This window comes from Apis florea, unplaced genomic scaffold (assembly GCF_048593485.1).
Source record: "Apis florea isolate Af1SG1 unplaced genomic scaffold, ASM4859348v1 contig_2201_pilon, whole genome shotgun sequence".
Lineage (NCBI taxonomy): Eukaryota > Metazoa > Arthropoda > Insecta > Hymenoptera > Apidae > Apis > Apis florea.
Genome location: NW_028256542.1, coordinates 1,759,210 through 1,785,384, shown reverse-complemented (window position 1 = coordinate 1,785,384; position 26,175 = coordinate 1,759,210). Strand labels below are relative to the sequence as shown.

At 29.2% G+C, this 26,175-nt stretch overlaps 3 protein-coding genes across 11 annotated transcripts in view; 1 reads left to right on the top strand and 2 right to left on the bottom strand.

Moving 5' to 3' along the window:
- The window catches only part of LOC100870455 (ribosomal protein S6 kinase alpha-5), a 43,072-nt gene extending 32,402 nt beyond the window's left edge, over positions 1-10,670 (bottom strand). Inside the window, exons 1-2 of one of the 5 annotated variants that reach the window (XM_086917250.1) lie at positions 10,529-10,663; positions 715-1,403 (exon numbers count right to left, since the gene is read on the bottom strand). In XM_086917250.1, coding sequence (XP_086773376.1) covers positions 715-934 — 220 coding nt within the window. In that variant the 5' untranslated portion in view covers positions 935-1,403; positions 10,529-10,663. Of the gene's footprint in view, positions 1-714; positions 1,404-6,964; positions 7,035-7,094; positions 7,833-10,528 lie in introns of those variants that run through there. The other 4 variants (XM_031915016.2, XM_086917252.1, XM_012483432.2 and 1 more) reach the window with 4 other exon arrangements.
- Iyd (Iodotyrosine deiodinase) lies at positions 10,485-13,247 on the top strand. 4 transcript variants are annotated; one of them, XM_086917256.1, is made up of 4 exons: positions 10,485-10,746; positions 12,134-12,343; positions 12,401-12,717; positions 12,800-13,247. In XM_086917256.1, exons 1-4 carry the CDS (start codon positions 10,656-10,658, stop codon positions 12,983-12,985), a joined length of 804 nt encoding a protein of 267 aa, XP_086773382.1. In that variant the 5' UTR covers positions 10,485-10,655; the 3' UTR covers positions 12,986-13,247. The 4 variants fall into 4 exon arrangements, with proteins under 4 accessions (XP_086773382.1, XP_086773381.1, XP_031770882.1 ...); XM_031915022.2 differs by lacking the exon at positions 10,485-10,746 and adding an exon at positions 11,627-11,942; XM_086917255.1 differs by having other exon boundaries at positions 10,515-10,746; positions 12,134-12,717.
- d4 (double PHD fingers d4) lies at positions 11,202-26,118 on the bottom strand. 2 transcript variants are annotated; one of them, XM_003691429.3, is made up of 9 exons: positions 25,958-26,118; positions 25,763-25,872; positions 25,255-25,491; positions 24,951-25,156; positions 24,733-24,802; positions 22,914-23,069; positions 20,230-20,709; positions 15,378-15,490; positions 11,202-14,787 (listed from the first exon to the last, which is right to left on the bottom strand). In XM_003691429.3, exons 1-9 carry the CDS (start codon positions 26,035-26,037, stop codon positions 14,656-14,658), a joined length of 1,584 nt encoding a protein of 527 aa, XP_003691477.1. In that variant the 5' UTR covers positions 26,038-26,118; the 3' UTR covers positions 11,202-14,655. The 2 variants fall into 2 exon arrangements, with proteins under 2 accessions (XP_003691477.1, XP_086773380.1); XM_086917254.1 differs by lacking the exon at positions 22,914-23,069.
- Between the last annotated feature and the right edge of the window lie 57 nt (positions 26,119-26,175).

The window sequence follows — 26,175 nt, the reverse complement described above, 5'->3', positions numbered from 1 at the left end:
AAATTTATGAGAAAAATTTCTTCTGGCCAAGTTTGAAATATTGAAATTGATTGATCTGTATCTAATATTGTTAATTTAAAAAATATTCAAAGTAATCGATGTTATTCAATTTATTTAACGGACTCAGTTCACACCGTTAGAGCATTCAATGATATATTTATCATATTTAAATCATACTTTCGTTTATCATGTACTCGATGAACTCAATGCTCTCAACATGCGCTCAACATACGAAATTATTTATTTAAGAAAATCATAGAAAGGAGGAAAATCGGCTGTCAGCACAAGCCCTTCAGAAACTTCATTTCCAAAGTCATGTAACCAAACAAGTCAATCTTCTAGCTACTCTGTTCCATTCAGTGAATGGTATTCACCCAACAACCCATTACACACATCATTTCATTGACACAAAGTGTCACTAACTAGTTCTATAACTCAAAAAAAGGATGAATCTATATGGTTAAATATATAAATAAATAAAAAAGAAAAAAAGCTCGATACTCCTTTGAATCGATTAATTTTCAAATTCTATTCATCGAATACTAACTAAAAGATATAATACTAACAAAAATGTATCGCGATTACCGATTTAAATTCTTCGATCGTGAAACTTGTGTCTTTTACGTACACACATAAAGCCATCCTTTATCGAGTTAATATCACCAATTAAACAGCACCCGTTTATACACTTTCGAGGAAAATATCTCGTCGTACCTCTGTCGTCGTCGTAATCAGGAACCGGCTCGTTGAAGTCCTTCATGTCGAAGTCGTCGACGTCCTTGGATAGCCCGTAACAGGTCGACCCGTAGTTCCTCTCTTCAATGACAATCGGCTCCTCGACGATCGTCTCAACATCGCTTCCATCCTCGAAATAACCGCTCTCGTGCTCTGGGTTCTTCGTGGTACCTGCCGACGAGTCACCACTCTTCGACATGATTCTTCTCTTTCACGATCACGAGGTTTCTCAAGGGAGGATATCACTGCATAACGCGGTCACAGCTGCGTGAATGAACGAGACACGAGAACGATCAGGAACGCGTCAGCCGGACGATCATCCGCATGATCCGCTTCAACGAGGATTCTTCCTCCACTTCTCGCCCAGATTTTTTCTTTTTTCTTCCTTTTTCACCAATCAGTTCCCACCACCAACTGTCGTCGCTCGTGGAATGTGACTTTCTTGCAGCTGGATCGAGTCGATTCTTCGAAACACCGCTTCGTGACAGCTGAATATTCGTCGATGCTTTTTCCCGCGCTTTTTTTTAAAAACACGGAACTCGGCTGTTCCACGAGTGTAACGAGCGAACGAGACTCGTTCGCTCCGCCTCGAACGAGCTGAATAATGCGTGTGTTTTCGAAGCGCTCGGTTATCGATGATTTTTATGATTCTACGATCGTGCGTATACCTGCGATTTAAAGAACAACCCATTAAAGCTAATGTCCAATTCGAATTTGAGGATTAACCGATTTGGGAAATCGAAAATGGATTGTTTCGTTAATTATTGTGAAACTTGTTTTAATGTAAGAATTCCCGTAATTTTTTTTTTCCTCTCTTGAATAATAATTTTTCTGACAATCTTTTTAAAATCTGGACGGAAACGAAGAAACGACGTTTTTTTTTTTTTTTTTCGTTTCTACGCCTCATAGAGGAAGTTCACGCGAGAACAATTGAATTCCAATGAAATAATCCATCTTCGGATCAATTGTGTTAGAGTGCGCGAGTGTAGCGATTATCGGGATAGGCGCGTAGTTAGATTGCACCAGGTCGGCGAACAATAAACTTTATCGGGGATAAAATTATTTTGAATTTTTTTTTTTTTGTGTTATATACCGCGTGCCACCACGATTTCAAATGTTTTTCTTTTTTAAAATCCACCGCGAATACTTTCTCCAAACGTCGAGCGAATTTATTGGGTCGTAACGTTCGAAATGTCCGGTTGTAAACAGTTAACTCTAAATCGTATTGCTGTTTAAAGGAATATGATCGTTTACGAGGAAACGGGTATGAAGATAAAAGATAGAATCTTCGAATCTTCTACTAATGGTGCTTCATTCATTTGGCGGAAAATTTTTACCTCGTTAACTAATACGTTAATCTCACAAGTTTTTTTAAAATTATCTACGTAAAATAATATTCAATCTGTGTTCGTTTCAAATTTAGAATCAAACGTTAAATGAAATTATAACAGAATTTATTTGGAACGAAAAATAACGGCAAACAAGTGATAAAGTATTTAGGAAATTCCCGGATAATTATCCTACATACTTGGATACCCATCCAAACGGACTGAAGCAACTCGAACGAATGAGACAGTCAATAATCTCGAAGCAAAAGCCGACCGTCTTTCGGTTATTTTCGACTAACATCGGTAAATTAACCGAAAATGACCGAAAGACGATCGGCCATTAAGTCGAGGTTCTTGACTACCTCATTGGTTCGAATTTCTCATTTGTCATAAAACATCAATGGTCAAAGTAATTTTTATTTATGCAGATATCTCTCCAGTTATTTAAATAATTATATACATACTTATACATACATTTCATAGTTCATAATTTTATTTACTAATCTTAAGTTCTTAGAACTAGCTTTGTTGGAAAGATATCCAATATACAATTTGTTTCAAAAATCTCGTAATGAATATACATATAATGTAATTTCTGTTCAATAAAAAAAGAGATATGTTTTCAAGATTTTTTAAAAATATACATATATCTTTGGATATTTGGTTATTAATTTTATTCGAAAAAAAAAAAAAAATCCGCTTCGATGAATACAAATATTTTTAGTTTCAAAAAATCGAAAGTATCAAATTGAAGATAATTCGAATTATTCTTCACGATTTTAAAACTTGGCTATAATCATATTATTGTGCGAAGATAAGAATAATTAATATAAATTTAAATAATACAAAGTGCAAAATTTTAATGTACTATTGCTGGAAATGAAAATGATTTTTTTTTTTTTTTTTATATCTCAGTACATATTTATGTTATTTTTTTCATTTACATACAAAGATGAATTTATTTCAATTTAATTACTGTTTCATATTGAAGGATGAGATCTTCTTATTTAACTATGAAAACAAATTAATATCAATATAAATGAACTAAGACATTGGTACGTTAATCTAGACATAAAAATCTTATACATATTAGCCTGTTTTTATAATTATGAAATGATAAGCTTAATCTCGTTAATTTCTTCTTTAAAATTCTTTAGAAAATAAATTGCCTACAAAAAAGGAAATTTATTATTTTAATAACACAATTTAATTTTATAAATTTCTTATTTTTTTAATTTTGGACTTTTAAATTTGGAATTTTTTTCTTCTATGTTTTCTTTAATGTCAACACAATTTATCTAATATTTTCCTTACATAATTTTTCTCTATTTAATACCTATTAACAACACATTCTTTATCAAGTGACCCATCGATAACCCACAATGAACTTTCTAATTTCTCATATCTTCCTTATTAAATTTAACTTAAAAACATTTCATAAAACTACCTATTAATATTTAAAATATCAATAACTTCTATTTTGTTTACTAATATTTTGCAATCCTGTAACTATTATAAAATAGAAATATCATTATTTAAATCTAACAACATGCTGTAAAATAATATTATTAAGTTAGCCAATATCTATTTAATTTAATTTAATTAATTAAAAAATTAGTAAAAAAAAAAAAAAAAAGCCATTGTTTAAATCTAAAGACATGCTGCAGTATATATTTAAAATAATATTATTAATTCAGCAATGCCTACATAATTTATGTCATAAGAAGTTAATAAAAAAAAAAAATAAAAAAATAAAATGATTCAGAATATTTCATACACTCCAAGTGGGAATAAATCGAAGAACAGTTCAATTGGTCCCCTCGAGGAGTCTTATGGTTTTTGTTTTCCGGGAGCAAAGTTCGCTCGACATCAAGACTCGTAAAACTCCCATCGTGTTTCTTCACGTATCGTCTGTTCAACGTCAGATAAGACGTCGATAAGCGTTTTCTTCGAGATTCTCTAATACAGCGTAGAAACGAGCGAATACTTTCGCGATAAACGATCGAACACAATCGACATCCGCGTGCACCAACGTAATATGACTCCTATTACCCTAATCATAGGATTAATCGATGGAAATGTTGATCGATTGACACGTTTTGCGCTACGTTGAGAATTGAAAGATTGAAAGTGAAATTGAAAATGAAATTTCGAAAAATAGAAAAAAAAAAAAAGTATATCTTGAAAATATAATATAATTTTCTACCTTTCTTTTCGATAGAATTCGGTAAAATACGGTAATGAATCAGAGATAAGAGAAATGATTTTTAAATGTTTAAATGTTTGAACGTGATTTAATAATCTCTCTTTACTCTTTTCCTCTTATGTAAAAGTCGAGTCAAGAATAATGCGTAAATCATAAAATTCATTTTATGCTATTTGAGAATTGAAAGTCTCAGAGTGAAATTGAAACGAGATTTTGAAATCAAAAGTAAGAAAAAATATCTCAGAATGTTTAATTATTGCAAAATAGTATTTATAATTTATTATTTTTCCTTTATATAATAAATTAAAATAAATATATTTACTCACTACGGAGTGTCATAATATATTATATAATTAATATATTGCAATTATAATATAAATATATTATAATTTTTACTATTTATTATTATTATTATTATTGTTATTGTTAAAATCTATTTTAATTTATGCTTTCCTTTTTTTTATATTTCTATAATAATAAATATGATTGCCTGGTTATGAAAATTTTAAATTAAAGTTTAACACTGAAAGGTCAACCTTCGACTTTTAAAAGAGGTACATTAGCAAACTATTGAATGAAGATTATGTTTATGACCGTAAAAATAGTTTTAAGTGTCTTTACCTCGAAAGGTAACTTTCGAAAGGTAACAATGATTTCTGGCTACTGTAATAAAATTTCTAAATTCTCTAAAATGACTAATAAATTTTTAAAATTTTTCTTTTATACTAACTTTCCATATTAATATAATCTCCATAAGATAAAATATATCAATATGAAACTTAAAAATTGTATTCAAAACTGTAGAATTCCTTTCTTTACTTGCTGATAAATCTGATATTCAATTTGAACTTAATTACCCTAGGTATTTCTGTTCAATACTAAGCAAACAACAATTTTAAGGAAATAATTTTTTGTCACGATACGATATTTTTAAACAATATATATAATCATAATTAAAAATATATTTATTGCGAAACATTTGTAAATTTTTGAAATTTTCGTTATAACGTCAATAACATATATTTAGTATGATTTAAGTATTAAATGATAAATAAGTTGATAAAATTATTACTCTAAACATTCTCCTTATAATATTAATAATAATGATAACAATAATAATAATGATGATAAAAAAAAAGGAAATATGATAAGAATATTAAAATAATATTTTAATTTGTTATTTCAATGGTAGATAATGATCATATCACGTACTACTATCATTATGCAATATAACAACTTTCATGCTCATCCAGTCGTAGATTTGATAAAATAAACAGAATTACAGCTTGTATTATAAAACAGTATCTCTTTCATATTAATGATTTCATATAATTAACTTAAATTACTGTTTTAGCAGTTATTACATTGCTATGATCAATATATACCTTTTTTTCTAAATATATTTAACAATATAAAATCATGTTTATTATCGAGAAAAATAATAATTTAATAATTTTACTCATTACTCTTTCATTGAATTACTAAATTAATAGATGCAAGAAAGTTCTTCGGCTTAAAAAAACACAATGCTAGAATTACTAAATGTGAAAACTTCAATTTTAGAACTTTCTTTTAGAAATATTTTATTTTATTTTTAATGCAAATTTTATAATTTATTTGATTTATATTACAAAATATTGCCATATTGATAAATTCATCACTCGATTAATTCTCAACTATTAAACCGTCATGAAATAATAATTAAAACTCATTCCATACTAGGAATGATATTTCACTTATCATCGATAAGTGATATCTTATATAATTTCATGAAAATTTCCTCAAACTATGCTAATTACACAAAATTTAATTTTTTTAACTTTTTTTTTCTTAAATCAAATAAGTCTTTATGTTTTCTAACAAAAATTATAAAATAAAATAAATAATCCTTTATTCAACGATTTAAATTGAAATTTCAGCATGGATAATAGAGATCATACTATGTAATTTTGAATATATATAATAGAAAATTGTACAAATATATGATTTTTATAGTTTTTATAGTAAATAATAAAAACATAAAGAATAATGAAAAGTATTATAAATAAAACAATAAAAGAAAATTATAAAATAAAAATATTGTTTATATATGAACATTTATCAACAAATCTTAAAAACTATTTGATAGCTGAACGTATTAAAAACAAGTCAATAATATAAACCACTATCTACAACGCGTGCTAATTACACTCAAAGTTTATACCTAATCCGAATCAGTGACCCCGATATACGTATCACATGTTCCTCGTTCAAACCAGACACCCTGTACCAACGTATTAATATAACTGCCATTGCTCAGTTAAATAGTGTATCGCGCGGGTATTAGGTTAACCGTAACCGTATTATCCGTGTAGCCGGATACCACGGTTGAACAATCGGTAACTAACCTGCTTACATACTCGGATATTCGACTGTATCTGCTGAAAACCGGTGTATATGCTGATTCAATTTCACTTCGTACAAATTCTTTTTTTTTTTGTCTTACTATCGTCGTCATCGTCATCGTCATCACCATCCTCCTCTTCTCTTTCCCTTACCCCAATGACGCAGAACAAGACAACGCGACTCACGAATAGATAATAAGGAAAAGAAAAGAGAAGATATACAACACAAAATCGCGATTAAAACAACTAAAAACAGCATTTTTTCTTTAGTGAAATGTAAAAATATTATATCTAATAAAGCTTCAACCGACCATGGCGCAATCCCTTTCTCTAGTTATGCAGTCGTGTTCCAATTCCTAAGAGTCGAGTCAGGCAAAAGTGTCGGGCCGAACGAAACGGATCGGCCGTCGTTATCCTACTGACACACTTTAAGTCGCGTACCTTGTACGGAGAGCAAGCCTCGGCCTTGGCCACCTTCGTGAATATCTGTGCGATCTGTTTCTCCCTCAGTGGGTGTTATGTTGATTTAGGAAGAGGAGCCGTGAAAAACAGGATGGATTAACCGTGACTGCTGCCACGTGTTCCGATGATCTAATGTTTTCGATACACCGTGCCGTCAAGCACTGCCTCACCGTTAAACAGGACACAACTTTGCGTTGGTATTTATTTTTAAATACTTGCTGCGCTTCCACTGTACGCTACAGTGTTCCCCTTCATCGATACATGGAAGTTTCCACTAGTATATCATACGTAATATCAAGAGCATATGGTTTCACGGAGCGATTGGTATTCAACTAATGATTTGGTTATACGGTGCAAAAAAGAATATTATTTTTAGCAGATTTTTACGCGATCTGTATCACACGAAACTTGATGTTTCTTTTTCACTATGCACTCAACACGAGCGAATAAATAGTGGAAATAACGTGGAATACGAATGCTTTTTAAAAAATTATTTTACACAATAGTTTTCGTTCCACTTTCACTTGACTGATACATCACAGATGACCACGAATGTGCTATGAAAACAATATTTATACACGCAACGAAACAAGAAAGATGATATGCGAACACGAGACTACTTACGTAGTTTACGCGTACACATAGAACGCGTACTGTGGTGCGATGCCTACTAAACACGATGCGCACCGGCTCAAGACTCGAAGCCGACTGACGGGTCCCCACTATACGACTCACGAGTCACCCTTCACCGGCGACTAACAGCTGATTTGGAAAACACCGAGATCCGCCCAGTGACGGATTAAGTAGATAGAGTGCCTAACTCGTTGCGTAATACTATAGTTAATCTTATTTCTCAATTCCACAAAAATCGAATTAACAGTTTCAATAATATAGATAACTATAATACGATAAATATATTATTAAAAATATTATACTTACAATTATTTTATATTTTTATAATTTGTTTTTGAAATATTTTAAGATAGTTTATAGATCTAGAATTCAATTTATTATGAATTTTTTATAGTATAAGTCATTAAATCGTTTATTGTAATATTTTAATCGATCAATACTTTATTTATAATCGTATCAAAGTTTGCATATGAAACAAAAAAACAATTTTTAATTATATTTCAACGAAATTCTATATATTGAAAAAAAATAATAAATGAATTGTAAAATATATTATTATAATATATCATATCTGTACCAAGCATATTTATCTTCATTACGCAGTATTTAAACAACTAGATAAGTTGATTTTCATGTAGTAAGGTTAAGGAAGAAACATGGAGGAAATATATTGAAAAGAGCTCGAAATATCATGATAGGGGCATGCGTTTTCAAAGAATACATTTATGATTCATGATATGTATTTATATATATATTATATTGTTAGAAAACATAGTGTTGAAGTCCAACTATCTAATATTTATAACTATAATTATAAATAAATATGTGTATTAACACATAGCTCGTTATTATACAAAGATATAAATATAATTGACATAAATTACTCTACAGTTTAAATACTCAAACTACATTGTAAGATAAATATCGATTGTCGATAAATAAAATATCTATTCCATCGATAAAACTATATAATCGTGTAACGTACATAACAAAATCTAAATATGAGTTTAATTTTCTATATTAAGTTAACATAAATATGATTAATGCTTTTATATTATAAACTATAAGATACGGAGAATTTAGATATAATTAAATATATTTTCATGAATAAATTATTTAAATTCGAATTTTCATAACCATGATTTTAGTTTTGTAATTAAAATTATTAGAATGAAATATCTAATGAAAATATAAATATAGTAACTTTGTATTATTGTTATTTTCATAATTACTTCTAATTTATCCATTTTTTTATTTAAAAAGATACAAAACATTATCATACAAAACATTATAAAATTAAGATATCATTTCATAACTCATAAGAAATATTTATTATTTTATGTAATAAACAATACTTTGTTATATGTAATATTTTTATTATATTTTTTTTCATATTTTTATACTTTTATTTATTTTTTAAAAAATGTAAACAAATTATCTTAAAAATAATAAATATATTAAAATTTTATTTTATTCAAATAAAATAATTTTCTTAAAACTTTTATAAAACAATCATATTATGTAATATTTATTTCATGCATAATAAGTAATTATTAGAAAGTATTTTTAATAAATCAATAAAATAAAATGTAGTTACACTACTAATCAAAATTGTTAATTAATTATTAATTAGTTATATAATAGATACATATATAATATATATTGCAGAAAACTAATTAAGAAAGGTCAACAAGTTTATTTTAAAATCTATCATATATGTCAACAAAGGCCAATAAACATTTCACTACCACGATTACATTGTTCTGTTTCATCAACCAACAAAGAATATCCAATATTGCTCGCTTAAAAGGCTACCATCTTCTGGTTGGTAAGCCACTAAATTTAGAAGTTCACATATGCATGTCATTTTTGTTCTTTGGGAACCTTGCATTCAAATTCTTCCTTTATTCTCAGAAAAGAGAGAATGAAGGCCAATGTGTTAATATCAGAAATTTCAGAAGCGACGCTCTATTTTTAGAGCTTTCAAATGCTATTAATTCTATATATTATACTGACTCTATTTAAGGAAACAAAAATAAATTATAATATAAAATATGTATAATTTAAAATTTAAATTAATGAAATATGAAATTATGAAATATGAAAATAATTTGAAAATAGCCATTTATATATTATTATAAATCATAATATTATATATATTATTTATAAATCAAATTATATAATATTTAAATACTTAATATCAAATACTTTTATAATGTTTAAAAAAAATTAATTTTTTAAAACAAATTATTGTTTCATCTGAACATATATTTTTATTTTTTTCTTATTAATTATACTTTGATAAGTTTGTTGAAATTAATTATATTAATATATAGATAAAATGATATATAGAATATAACAATATTAAAAATTTATGTCATGTCAAAGATATTTTAACATTCAACAATATATCATAATATGACAAACAATTTTAAATTTCAAGCTTTATTACAAGTTTAATTTAATATTTTCTATAGATTAATTGAATGACATTTAATATAGATAGAAATTTTAAAAAAATCTCTTTTAAATACAACATACATTTCTAAAGAAAAATGAAAACTATCATTTTTAATGTTATAAAAACATGCATACACGTTCTCCGAAATATATTTGCGTCACGTATGCAATCAAAATTTGCTCAATGACAGCGAGTACGTTGTAAAAATGTTATCAATTTGAAACGGTAATCAATTATACGTTATCAGATTAAAAGATAGATGAAATTATCATTCTACAGAACCGTGTCGAAACATGAAAGAAATAAGAATATAACGTACCAAATGTCAAGACGTGGGTGATCGTGTGTTCCGTGCTGGTATTCTCAAGGATTTCCGAGGGTGGGGGTGGCGGTGGAAGTGGCGGTTGCATGGTGTTCTCCATGTCCCTGTTGCTCATTAAATTTTGATGTCAGTCACAATGCAACACTCGTTCTTACTCAGCGAAAACACATCTCGCGAAATATGCGGGTCGATGATCCTCTTGTTCGTCGCAAAACGTATGTCTATCTATAGTATGTATTCACGATCGTCAAGATGGAATCGCGTATTTCTCGTATATGTAAGAATACCGATTGTTTGAATAATCACGAAAAATACACGAATGACCCGAGAAATAATGTTGACACCGGATTTTTACATGATTGCCACTGATTTTCTCGCGTCCGCGTTGACGGACAACGAAGACACGCACGTTTCGATACTGCGCATCCACAACGCGCAAGTATAATACCGACTGCTTTCGGTTGGTGCGTCAGTATTGTCAACAGATTACCGACTGTAACGATAAAAATGATCTTATATTTTCGCTAGAATACTTTTGAAAAAAATATCATTTTTTTTATTATTAAATATATCTATATAAAATTAAAAAAAGGAAAAACAGGAATGCTTACCTTATACATAATCATAGAGGAATAAGACAGATTATATTGATTATAATAAATAAAAATTATTAAAAGTAAACAGTGACTTTATTTGTAATAACAAGTCTTTAACAATAGTAAGATGTTAATAAAAGTCATTGTCTAAAGCCAGCGTCGATGAATTAATTTTTTTTAATAGCCTGAGTTTTTTTACGCTGAATAATTAAATCGTTTTCATGTATTGCTTAAAGATTTACTATATGTTTCGATAGATAATATTCTCTTTTTCTAAGACAGAAGGTACAAAAGACAATTTCAAATACTTGCTAATTATATATGATAAAAATTATAATTAGTGCTTTTCACATTTAAAAAATTAGAAACTTATTAAGCATATTATGTATGTTAAAATACAAGTACTTAAATACTTCGTTGTACTGTAAATGATTGATGAAAAATTCATGAACATGTAAATCTATGTTTTAGTATATAATAATAATGGGATACATCATCTGTTTAACGCGATAACTTAGATATTGTAGGTCAGACATATCCTACTCTTGTTGCAACACATACCGTTATTACTTACATCTTGAATCGTCAAAACAATTGAATATAATACTCAATCTTCGAAATAAATATTAAATTTTTATTAAGAATGTTTACTGAACTTTTTCCATTTTGGACGAAATACTGGTACCACGTGTTGATTACTATTGTAGTTTATATTTTTTTAAAATTATTTTATAAAATATTGAAAAAGGACGCTATTTTTACTGAAAAAAATAAACATAATTTTGACATTTCAAATATTATAAAGCAACTAAAAGGTAATAATATTAATTATTATCTATCAAAATATAAATTTTTAAAATAATTGTTAGAAATATTATAATCCACTGAAGTTACAAAATTAATGTAATTTTATATAAAATTAATTTTTTTATTCTATATAATTTTAATAGATACTAATAATTAAACATATATTTTTTTAATAAAATTAAGAATTATAAAATTCTAGAAACTAATCAAGAAACAAAAGATAGTGAGGAATCTGCATTACCAAAAGATTTAAAACATATTCCTTATGAATATAAAAGACCTTCTGAAATGGAGTTATTCTGTCAAGCTTCTGAGTTTTATAAAATAGTAACTGCTAGAAGAACTATAAGATTTTTCAGTTCTGACCCTGTACCAAAAGAAGTCATATATGAGATAATAAAAGCTGCAGGTACAATATCATGTTATTACGTTCACAAAACTTTTTATACATCTGAGTCTGTTTTAGGCACTGCGCCTAGTGGTGCACATACAGAACCATGGACATTCGTAGCGGTGTCAAATCAGAAGATAAAAGAACAAATACGTTATATTGTTGAAAGCGAAGAAGAAATAAATTATAAAAAAAGAATGGGAGTAAAGTGGACAACTGATTTACTTCCATTAAGAACAAATTGGATTAAAGAATACCTGACTACCGCTCCTTATTTGTTGCTTGTATTTAAACAAATTTATGGAATTTTACCAAATGGAAAAAAGAAAATTCATTATTATAACGAAATAAGCACATGTATTGCTTGTGGTATTCTTATCACCGCTATACAAGTAATATTGTTATAATACTATGATTTCTTATAATGTATACCTATGAATAATATGGATGATAATATATGAATTTTAAAACTAGTATGCAGGTTTGGTAACTCTGACTTCTACTCCTTTAAATTGTGGACCTGCCATCCGCAACCTTCTTGGACGTCCTTCTAATGAAAAGCTTGTTGTACTACTGCCAGTTGGTTATCCAGCAAAGGATGCTACAGTGCCTGATCTTCAGCGAAAATCTCTATCTGATATTTTAGTAGAAATTGATTGACATATATTATAACAAATTATGGGAAGTACCTTTGTTTAATATTTTATCAGATACTTGCTTGTAGGACAATACAAAAATGAGTACACATAATTATAGATTTATATAAATCCTGTTTTTGTAAAAAAACTTATATTTGTTTTGAGTATTGTTTGTTACTTATGTATACCTTACATTACACTTTCGCAAATATATATATATGTATGTGTGTATATATATATATATTATTTATTATAATTATAGAATATAATTTTCCTTGGTCAAAGACATGACTTTCAATCTTATAAAGTTATCCTAAAATGTTCAAAAGGGAACTAATCCCTGAAATATAGCACCCAAAGAAGTTCTATCATAATATATTATATTCCTGCACTCAGAAAATATTCATGGCACACAATAAGACTGTCTAAAATTAGTGATTCAGTTGTATACTAATATTTATTTAAATTTGCATACAGTGTGTTAAAAATAAGCAATATAAAATGTAAATTCACCAGTAATTGGTTTAAACTCAAAAATCTTTATAGACTAATTTTCATGACATCTAATATACAATTCCATGTCGTTAAGCGACCTTAAAATTACTAAATAAAAAAAAATTACATCAATGAGTACCAAATATCACCATGGTATCTTAAATTAAGTACATTCAATATATAAAATATAAAAATACTGAGCTAAAACAATAAAGGGCATATAGAATATAATTTTCTGCTGTACTGCAAGTTTGTATGTCATAATTATACTGCTACTAATGGCTGTGTCATTAAATGTAAAAGCTTTAGTATCATGATACATACAGATAAACAGATAGTCCTATTCATCACTATTTATGAAACAGATGTTATCATGTTTTTCCTAGAATATCAATTTTTTTCTTATTTTTGCATCTTTCATAAATCTTGGATTGGACCAAGTTTGATAGCAAGGAGTTAAAGAGATTATTAAAATTTGAGATCTCCAAAATCGTTTAAAGTATGTGTAAGCAGTTTTGAAATCCTAAAAGCAACCGAACTTCGAATGTCAATGGCTAAAAATAAATTGGCCCGGAGAACTAGGAGAGTATTTGTCGATGTTCACAATTCTCAAACTAATTTCTATAATATTAATCGTCTTCATAAATATATCTTTCTAAAATCAATCGAAAATATTCTTTTGTTTCAATTATAAAATATGACGATGTTCGACAATCTTATATTGGAGTCCTTGACCAAGATTATTCCACTAACTTTAATGACGAGTTTAAAGTGATTGTTAGTCTGTTTTCATAAAAACATTAAGCCAACCCTTATACTTTCGTACATCTATTGATAAACGCTAGCTCATTAAAATTATAAATACATAATTACCATACTTTTAATTTTCTGAGATCACCAGTGCCTGAGATAATCTAAGATAGCGTATATACCACGAATACTTCGTAATATTTTATCTTATTTAATAGAGCTTAAATCAAAAAAAAGAATATTAATGCTGCCAACATTATTAATAGATCTTTTTACAAAAATCAAAAAAAGTAAACAGAAGTCTTCAAATATTGAAAGTACATCTGCGTTTATCATAATACTATAAGAAGGGGAAGTGTACTTATGAATACTCTCCTAATTCGAAAACGGCCATTGCACCACAGCAAATAGATAAAATTCATCACTTATCTACGAGATAAAAGATTCTCAATCACGGCGATGAAACTCTGCTATGCACAGACGGCAAGACCAGGAGCCCTCGGGAGGAGATGCAAGAGGTGGAGACAGACAATACATGTGGTATCCACGATCACAGTCGTCACAGAACAGCAGCTGATCCTAGTTTGGTTCGCGAAATAATTAATTAAGATTGCAACGATACCTAACTGAGTGTAGTTATTCGCAATCGTTGCTTTAATTTACTATCTTTCCTTTACGATAACAATTATCCTATGATTTACTTCAAATCATCCATTGTTTATTTTTTATAATCATAAATAATAAGATTTTTTTGTTTTCTTTTATAGAAAACATTAGCAATGCAATTGTAATAGATTGTAAAAATTTAAATAATTTAAAAAAAATATTAAATCGTTAACAACGTTTCTGTATCATCTTTCTCAAACTATTTTGATATATGATTAATTAATCAACAAAATTTTAAAATAATATGATATATAATATATAATATTGATATATAATATGAAAATATATATAATATATTGAAAATATTTCAATATATAATGGTAACAAAAACTTAATATAAAATTAATGAGGCAAGATGCAAGAAATATTAACATTAATTAACACAAAAATAAAAGATACTCGAATTATTTTCCACAGTCAAAGGGAAGAAATCAAAATAGTTGGAGTAAGTGAATTGTTTTTTGTTTCGTCACGTAAAGGGAAAAATGGTAATGAATACTCACATCGTTGTCAGAAGTGCCACAAATGGAACAGCATTTGCATTCGATACACTGCCACCTGTACTTGCGAACAGAAACGATCATGTTCGCTGTGAATTGCAAACAAGTCGGATGCCCTATAACAAGAACGTAGCTAGGTCATGGAAAACGCATATGGGACGGAATAGGATATTTTGGACGAGTAGAAAGGTGCTAGGACATTTATCTTGTGCCGAAGAACAGTGAACTCCAAGCTATCATTTCACTTCGAATATTTTTTTTCGTACCATTTTCAAATTCAAATAGAAGTATTTGTTAAAATTCCAAATCAAATTTAATATTTTCTTCTTCTTTTTTTCGATTGCTCAAGAAACGCGTGCAATTATATTTGATATGATTTATCATAAAGAATCATAACTTTCACCTTTCCTCAGCACTAAAAACGTCCGGAATAATGATACGTTCTGTTATATTTCCGCACAGAATATTTTATTTCATGATATCTGCGATTTTATTTTTTTTTTTTTTGATGTCGCCTCTTGAACATATTGTTATTTTATTTGGAATAGTAAGGTGGTAAGTAATAGCGGTGCGTACCTTGGAATAGTTCACGTTCTTTCTTGCGCAGCACAATATAAACGTCACGAACCAGCACACTCTCTTCTCTCATTAGTTTCTACACACTTTTTTCATATCATCACACTCTTTCATCCCTTTCATACTATTTTTCTTTTTTTTTTTTTCTCATTTATGCTCTCTTTTCTTTCGCGCACGTGCACATGCGAGTGTATGCGTGTCTCTCTTCACATGTACACTCACACTCGCGCGCGCACAAAACATATATACTCATATAACATATCACATTTGATATATATAATATATATATAATATATATATTTATATATAACTAGCGTTACTTAAATACTAGATTTGTAAGCCTCATGGGTATTGCTTAATTAAAATTGCCTAATAACAAGTCTTCGATCTTTTTTTTTTTTTTTTTTATATAACAAGGAGGAACTATTTCTGCATGCTTTCATACTCGTAATTATTTTTTTAATCTTTCATCATTTTTCTTTTTTCTTTCTCTCTCTCTCTCTCTCCCTCTCTTATACCATGTGAATCTTTCTTAATACAATAAATAGAAGGGTTCATCAAGATACGATAGTGATTCATCTTCGGATTTATTTTTCTCGTCATATGATCGCTACTAATTGTAAATTATAAAGTTAACCTAAAAAAGACCTCTCGCCATTATAACATATCTTATCTTTCCTCTTAACTTTTTCTTTTTATATATTTTTCTTTCTTCTTTCTTTTTCCTATCTTTTTCCCGTTTTTTTTTTTTTCTAATTTTTTGGTAAAAATCGAGAAACTGCCATCAACAATGCAGCAGAATAGAAAAAACTGCGTATAACATTCACAGACGATAATCCTAGGGAATTTCTGTATGTATTTTTGCGCTGTGCATTTTCGGTTAATCAGACGCACTGTGAAATTAGCCATCTACCCGCTGCGCTTGTTTATATGTCAGATGTAAGGTAACAAGGGAAAGTATCGAGTACACGTGCATACGTTACAACTCGCTTGCATCGATTATCATAAATCTATGATAATATAATATAATTTTAGCGTTAGAAACCAGCTACTTATTATGAAAAATGAACACGCGGATTGCAGTACCATTCAGAAGTGGGAATTGAATTTGATGACTTAATACACGAATGACGACGACGACGACCTCCGCTACAACGAAAAATCGTGAAATATTATACAAGTAATAAAACGACGATTTTTTCTTATTTTTCCCTTTTTTTTCTTGTTAATTCTAGCATTCGAACAATATTTTCTTGTATGAATATCAAAGCTTGTACAAAACTAAGCTATTATCGAATCTCTAAGATTACGTGATATATCTTTATTCCTTTTTTTTTTTTATCGTTAAAACACGACATATGATCAAAATCCTGCCTAAAGACTGGAGAAACTCGTTTGGAAAAAAAGAAAGAATATTATAACTTTTACACTTTTCTTCTTTCTATACATATGTATTGTATATGTTGTCACTTGTTTTCTTCTCCCTCTATGTATGCAATAAATATGCTCGTCATTTGATAACGATTACAAATGGTAAAAAGGCGATTACTATATTACGTATTACATTTGCAATATGAGACGGAAACGATTAATGCCCAGAACGAAACGGAAGATTTTAAGAGCAGCAGATTTATATATGGAATGTCTACACGAAAAAAAAAAGAAAAAAATTTGAAAAAAAAAACTGATAAGTGAAAGAAAAACTTTTTTTTCAAATCAAAATTATGGTTTTTCTAATCATTAAAAAAAATACCTTATTTATATTATTACATTAAAAAGTAATGGATAACATTTAATTGAATTAATTGATGCAATTTTTAAAAAAATTGCTATATTTATATAAAAAATCAACTTTCTTTTTTACTTTTTAAGAAAAATAATATTAAAAAAATTACATAATAATCATGAATCATGATCACAATATTATAAAAATGAATATTTTTTTTCTTGCGATTTCTTTAATCGAATATTTTGAATAATAATAATTTTAGTTTACTAGCATTATATGTGCTGCGCTCTTATGTGTGGTATTCTATGATAATATATTCTATAAATAGAAACACTCGAAAAACGCAAAATAAAAAAGAATATTTACAGATTTGAAAAAGTGTAGAAGTATCGAAAAAATGTGGTCGATCCTCTTTTTTCGTTTTACTATATATAAATATTGTTGCTTTCGTTAAACGATTCACTGTGCTGGATAATATCAATAATATAAAGTATATATATATATATATATTTATATATAATATATTGTATATCGTATCGTTTTCGTGTAAGCTCTCTTAAAATTTCGCGATCTTGTAGAACGAACAATTTTCGCGGCAAGCCTCGTTTTTTATTGAGTCCTTTTTTTTTTTTTTATCGAAATAATATTTAAAAAAAAACACTGCAATTACACTATAGTCAAACAGAGAACACAAATACATCTTCTTCAATATGTGCTTTAGTGATACTGTGCAACAGGAATTTTTTATTTTTCTTCTCTTTTATCTCTTTTTTCTATTTTTTTTTTTTTTTTAAATATTCAAATATTCAAAACATTTTGGATTTGGAAATTTTCACGTAACTTCGTAAATTGTACCTGACTATTTATCTCATCGACATTTTGTTTTTTTTCTTTCTTATTTTTTTATTTATTTTCTCTTTCTTTTTTTCTTAAATATCCAGAGTGAGATTCGTTTATCTTGAATTAATTTTTGTACATAATTAATCTTTTTTATTTTTTCACTTGTTTTCTTTTTCTTTTTTGTCTCTCTTTCTTTCGTAAAAATTTTTTATCTCTTAAAAACTAATCATTGAATTACACAATAAATCACAGTTGATCCGTGCAGTAAAGGAATTTCGCCGAAAATTCCTATTACTCAGATGCGACAAATTGCACCATTGACAAAGTGATGTTTTTGCTTTTCTTTGACTAGTGTATATAAAGCTCGTAATCATTCATATTCTTTCCTCCCTCTCTCTTCCCCCCCTCTCTTTTTTCTTTTTGTCCATCAAGAAACCGTGTAGATAATCGATATTTTTTAATTATTGCACACATGAAATACGATGATTCCGAACGCGTCACACAGCAATTAGTTTATCAACCTAACCTCAATCCGAAAAATAGTATTTTTCTTTCATTTTTGTTTTCTTTTTTTTTTTTTTATTTTATTATCATTTTTTTTTATCCTTTTTTTTTTTTTCGTTATGATTTTCACGGATAAATCGAATTCGGTCTATCTTTAACGGTATGAAAAATAGCATTCGATACGGCACAATAACCGCCGAATTGACGATGGACAATAACAACTATTCGTTTAGAAACGAACAGAAAACGAAAAAAAAGAAAAAACGATCTTGACGATACGGATAAAAAAATATATACTTCAACAGGTTGAATAGTTCAACGATAAACAATAATTAATCGATCATAAACGAATGATCGAATAAACAACAAAGAAACGCGATAATTCCTCGGTTTTTATGAACACAAGTCGCGGATCATAAGGAGACACAAGAGAGAAAATTTACGCCACTGACTGTGTTTTATGGGGACGATAAAAATTTCAATTTGAAAAATTGATATATTAATATTATTTTTTCCTACAGGTTGCTAATTTTTCATAAAAAGATAAGATAATAAGAAGACTGCAAAAAGAAGATATTTAAAATTGCATGAATGGACTAGAAAGAGTTAGAGAAATAGTTAGAGAAATGGCTTATTAAAAAATAAAAAATATCATTTCTACATGAAATATATGTTGCTCTGTTAAGAAAATAAATAGATAAAATATCATATTTCGGAAGACAAATACTGGAAAATAGTAGAATGCCAAGATGTGGCTTCCTCGATAACAATAATATCCATCCTTCATAAATTTTCTTCGGGAAGAGATAAAATGGAAGTCCATTTAGATTTCTGCGATCAAACGCTATATAAAACAATATCTACAAAATATTCTCTTAATAATAAACGTCTCATAGAACTAATACAAATTCAACAAAAAGGTAAAATATAAATTCTCTTAAATACATTGATCAATTCAAATAAAATATTCGTCCCCACATACACAACCGATAGCGTGTAGATCATTGAAAAACGAGAAGAGCTACATCTTCGGCTGCTAAACGTTCGACTAACGAACACGATACATCAGGATAATCAACACCGGAACACGTTAATGTCCGTTGCGTCAAAACGCAACAAACGGACTTCGGTGACCGGAATGACCGATGCCCTAATTATGATTCATTCTCCGTGTATATTTGCGCTTGATCTTTTCCTCTGGCTTACCTGAGCGACCGCAATCACTGCAAGAGACCAACTCCTCGGAACCGCCGGTCTTTTTATTTTCCCTAGCATCGCCCAAACAGAAGTCGCAGTATGGGGACGGTTGCGCGGACTTTCCAGCTTTTTTTTCATTTGTCCCTGGCGTCGGTGGACCCTCTGCTCTCACGGAAGAAGGCGAGGGGACTGCCGTCCCTGGAGAAGGCACAGCTGGTAGATGTTCTTCCTTCACGACTGGTATCGTAGGTGAAGCTGGTGCTATCGTCGGTGGTACCGCGGGCAGTTGCTGCTGCTGCGACGGTTGCTGCGACTGTTGCGATGGTTGCTGTTGTTGCTGCTGCTGTGACTGCTGCGACGGAGGCTGCGCCGGTTGCGATTGCGGCTGTGGCTGCACCGATGCTCCCGCAGCGGTCACAGAGGGCGCTGCGGGAGAGGGACTCGACGTACTCGACGAAGTTGCATTCTGACGACCCCGACGTGTACCACCTGATCACAAACCGACCACATACCCAGTTGCGCTTTGCGTCACAAGCTAATGACCATGCACACTGGCTTAGAGACAATGATTTAGAGTCAATTTCTGTGATAGCGAACACCGATAATCGATTCGGTTACGAGACTTACTTCCGTTCATCGGAAATCAAATGCGAATTGCGATCATGAATTGATCGACTTGATAATATTCAATTTTGTGGTTATAATTGTAGTGAGTGATTGCCGGTTTCGTATGGTGATTTTAATAGGTATTTGAAGAGGAGAGAGGTAAGATATAATAAAAAAAAAAATAATAAAGAAATTCTGAAACAAAGACTGTTCAAAATCTTTCATTTTTGTGAAATATTTCAGAATGCGCTATTGTATAAATTATTCAATTTATCGAATAATTTATTGAATTTTTAGGAATTAAAAATTACAATTTATGAATCATGAACAGTACTTTTTGTTTGTTGACAATAGTTGAAAATAAATATCAGAAACCGATAACAATCAATTCTATTATATTAAGAGGAAAATATTTAAACTTAATTTTTTATATAAAACGTGATTAAGTTATGTTATTAATAGTTTTGAAAAATATAAAGGTAAAAAAATTAGATCACGTAGTGCGAGATTATTTTGAACAGTGAACAGATTTTGTGCTATGTTAATAAAAAGAGAATATTAGATTTTTATGAAATTTGAAAAATTTTCACAACAGGCAATCACTTACCGTAAATGATGAAATTGTTATCTTGAATAATAAGAATCGATTATTCGATGCATCACAAATGTTTTAATGAAAAGAAACTGGCACAACAATAAGGAAACAAATGAAATAATACTTATAGATACATATAATATATATATATATATACACACAAATATATAATCGTAACAAGGTGCACATATGTCAATCCGATGCATTCCATCACCAAAAAGGGCAATTCCAAGATTATACAACGAAGTCGGGGTATATTCCAAGATCAGACAATACAGCATACAAACATGACAAACTACTTTGGCAATTCACAGAGAGAAAGAGAGAGAGATATATATATAGAGAGAGAGAGATAGAGAGAGATAGAGAGAGAGAAAGAGAAAGATATAAGTGAACTTCTCTCCGTGCATTTTTCTTTAGTTGAAGCTCTGCAGGCGCTCATCGATAGGAAAAATCGAAGCCAAAATCGCTCTAGGAATCCAAAGTGAAGCAGTAACAAAAACAACAAGCAAACAGAAATTAAAAAATAAGAAAAAATACAGACAATTGATCATATTTGTAAAAAATATATATAATATACATCACAATCAAAAATTAATAATAAATATCATCTCATGCTATAGAAAGATATGGAAGAAACAACTATTTTGTATAAAAATAATAAAACGCACACACATATCAAACATTCAAAAATCACTGCATTGAGGAGCATTACCGATTTCAAAGTGGCATTGCCTCTTTATACTTCCAACTTTCGAAAATATTTTTTGAAAAGAGAGAAAAAAAAAAGAAAGAAAGAAAGAAAGAAAGAAAAGAAAAGAAATGCGAATTGCAAAAACATGCTATTGCAAAACATTCATAACGATTGCTGTATTTCTCTTTATAACTTGTTTTGAGTCAGCACATCGTAAATAATATATAAATGTGAAAGAAAGAAAGAAACAGATTTGAAAATTTTTAGCACAATGAAAGACAGATATAATATTCGATCTAATCATGACATATAAACGATATACATATCTCAAAAAGTAAAATAATCGACAATATCATACTGGCTTAGTTATATTTATTTCTGTATGATATTTCCACGCGACACGCGATAAAATATAATAATAAAAAAAAAAAGGAGTAGAAGAATAAAATGCATAAAAGATTCCATATGCATGAAAAATGCTATGGAAAAAGTGAAAATATAAAAATTTATTACGGCTATAATTTGCAATACATGCATTTGCAATACATGTAAATTAAGAAGAGAGAAAAAAGAAGAAGAAAAAGAAGAAAAGATTATATTTAATTCCATCAAATTAGGAAAATGTTGAGGGTTGTATGAACAAGTAGTTGCAAGTATTGGGATTTAGAGATCAAAGATCATAAGGCATTAGGTAAAAAAGATATTAGGGGACAAGGAACGAGAGGGCGTTTTTTTGTTTCTTTTGGGTTTCTTTTCTTTAAAGGAAAGTGAGAAAACTGAGCTGATTTTGGCTCCAACCTGGCTGGTTCGAAGCAGCGGTGTCTGCAACGCTCCTAGGTTCAACTTCGGCAGGACTGGGACTTAGTTCCTTAGCAGGATCACCGGAGGAAGTAGAGTGGGAATGACCGTAATGGTAGACCAGACCAGGTCTGGTTTTATACCGTGCGCTGCATACTGCAAAAGTGCAAATACTGTTTTCCCACAAACCATCCAATGCAACGTCCATGATAAGAGAAATCTTGGTCGACGAGTTGGTTGGACGATATGGGAGGATGTATTCGTTTAACCGCCGCGTCAAAAATCTATTCTTAAATCTTTCACAATAACAAATATCACACAGGAAGTATAGAAGATAGGATAGAATAAGATAGTCGTGTAGCAAAATAGAAAAGATGTTCTTGAAGAATTTCAAGAAACGAGGCGGTTAAAGTATTCTAGGATAAAAGCTTACGGATTAGGGACAGCATTTGCACACCTTCCGCACCAGTACATATCCCTATCCACCTACGAATCTATATGTGGACAAGCAGTGAAGGAGTTCCAGCCCAAGAAGCAAAACTAATACGATGCAAGGCTTGATGCTTGTATACTCCTACAGAATGAGCTCGCTACAGTGTGAGCCAGTACATTCTTGCTCTGTTATTGGCAGGTAGTATAGAAGTCCGAAGATATTTGGCCAATTTCGTAAGCTCGATGTGAGATATGAAATTTAGAATATCGTAAGACTTTTCTTCGTTGCAGTTGTCGAAGCTTACTAATCGAGACCAAATGTCTTTAGATTTATTTTCTGCTAATCTAACAGGAGTGGTTTCAAGAAGTAAACAGATTGCAGGCACATTCGAGTTAATTCATAGACTTCATGTCTGGAAAAAGTTCGATCAAATTAGTAATGACTATTATACTCCTTCAAGGTTTGGGCAAGCGCGAAGTGAAATTACTTATTCTGTGAAATTATATTTCAAATATTTTTGATATTTTGTTAATCCTATTATTATAATCTTATCTCATAATATGATATAACAAAAATTTGTTTAATTGCTACATAATAAATATAAATATATGTTAAATATATAATCGCGATTCATAATTTGCGAATAAATGTGATTAAACACGAATTGTATAATTATATATAATACACGATTTTAGGGGATAATTATCTTTGTACATACAGAATGACAAAGTAGTATTACTTCATTAAAATTTCACATAACCTGAAATAATATAATATAAATTCTTTTAAATGTAAAAATTTAAAATATTTTATTAATGTGTATATTAAATCTTTGCCTTTCATCCATGAATCATACCACGTCTCTTCATACTTCGACAAATAGGAAAAAAGAAATGGAATATAAGGTTTTTTGACAGAAATTATATAATAAGGACTGGAATATGCTAAGTAATACACTGCAATTTATAAACTTGAAGGAAAACAGCAGTCAATACAATAATGATCAATTCTTCTAATTAAAAGAGCATTAAAAGTCAATATGAAATTAATTTAAATCTAACAGGGCACCTTTCCATGTTATAAATTCAATTATATTTAGTTCAATCACCATCCCCAAATGTAAAATTATGCGGCAACCAAAACTAAAGTCTTTAATGATTTATTTTGTATCATCATTTTATATCATATAGTAATCTCTGCGTATTTTGTAAAATAATACGTAGGCATTGTAAAAATATAGTTATTTAATAAAAGTAACAAATTTTCTAACTTAATGCAATTTTTTCTCTTATTCAAAATTAACAACTGATAAACTAATAATAATATTTGTAATGAAACTAATAACAGGAAGTGGTCATTTGTAGTTGTATCTGTGATTAAACTTACGGTCACAAACGAATGGCTTATCAGTGTCAACGGCATCATAGTTGGTTTTTTTGCGCCCACGTCCCCCACCCTATATATAATAAAATATATACAATAAATTTAATATTTATTATATATAAAAAAACAAAAAAAATTTGTATGAAAGAATCAATTTTTTTCTTTCATTACTGAAATAAAATATTCACATAATAATACAAAATAATAAAATATTAATTTACCTTAGTACGTTTACCCCCAGGACTATCTGTGGAAGAGGGATGATTTCGTGCAGGATGATGACCACCTCCACGTGGTTTTCTTCTTTTTCTTTTACTACTATAACTTTCTTCATAATCATAATCACTTTCAGCATCAGGTTCTTCATATGTGTCCATATCTAACATATCTTGCTCATCATAGTACCATGCATCTTTACTATGTTCATCTGCATAAAATTATTATATAATTATAATATTTTATTATAACATATTTTTTTATTAATATATTTTTATATAAATATAAAAGAATAATAAATATAATTACCTTTGAGAGCTACTGAATCTTTACTATCATCATTTACATGTGTAACAGTCTCTACACCTTCATTACCATCTTCAGTATCACCTCTTGGTCCTCTTTTTGGATGCAAATAATGCATTAAATATTGTCGTCGTTTTTTCCTCCATCTTTTACTAGGATATGTGTATATTTGGCCATGTAATAAACCAGGCAATCTTTCTCTTGAAGACATAAATAATGCAGAGTGATTTTGTGCTACACCTGTAATTTTATATAGTTAAATTATAACAGCAATTACAATTGATATAATTATATATTTTAATTTCAAGATTAACATAATATTTATAATAATCAACTTCAATTATTTTTAATCGTTTATATTGAAATTTTTTCAAATAAAAAAAATAGCGAAATCAATGAAACAAGATTAAGTTATTTTCAAAACATTTAAATAAGGAAATCTACAGAGTGCGAGTAAACTCGTTCATCGGATAAATATAAAAAACTTCAAGAAAAATTATGATACTAATACCTGTTTGAGAATCAAGGAAAGGCATACGTAAACGTCGTTCTCTGCATAATCGGCTGTTATAGTTTGAGGAATTTTCAATGGCTTCTCTATATGCCGTGTCATTGAGGAAGCTATGAAGAAATCAATAGTAATCTTATAGATTTTGGAATCGTATTAAAAATAACTTTTACATTTTATTATCAACAAAATACATACCTTTCAATTTTACATAAATTACTTTCATTTACAACTTGAATAATTCCCTGTGCAGCCGGTGAAATAGTAATGGCTGTCATCTTATAACAACCAAACACGCTCGCAAATTCTACTTGCAGCTTACTGTTCTTACCGGAAGCAGAGCTCTATATTTTCAGGCATGCGCATTCGTTTTAATCATGATTTTAACTAAGAATATACCATAGACAAAATATAAT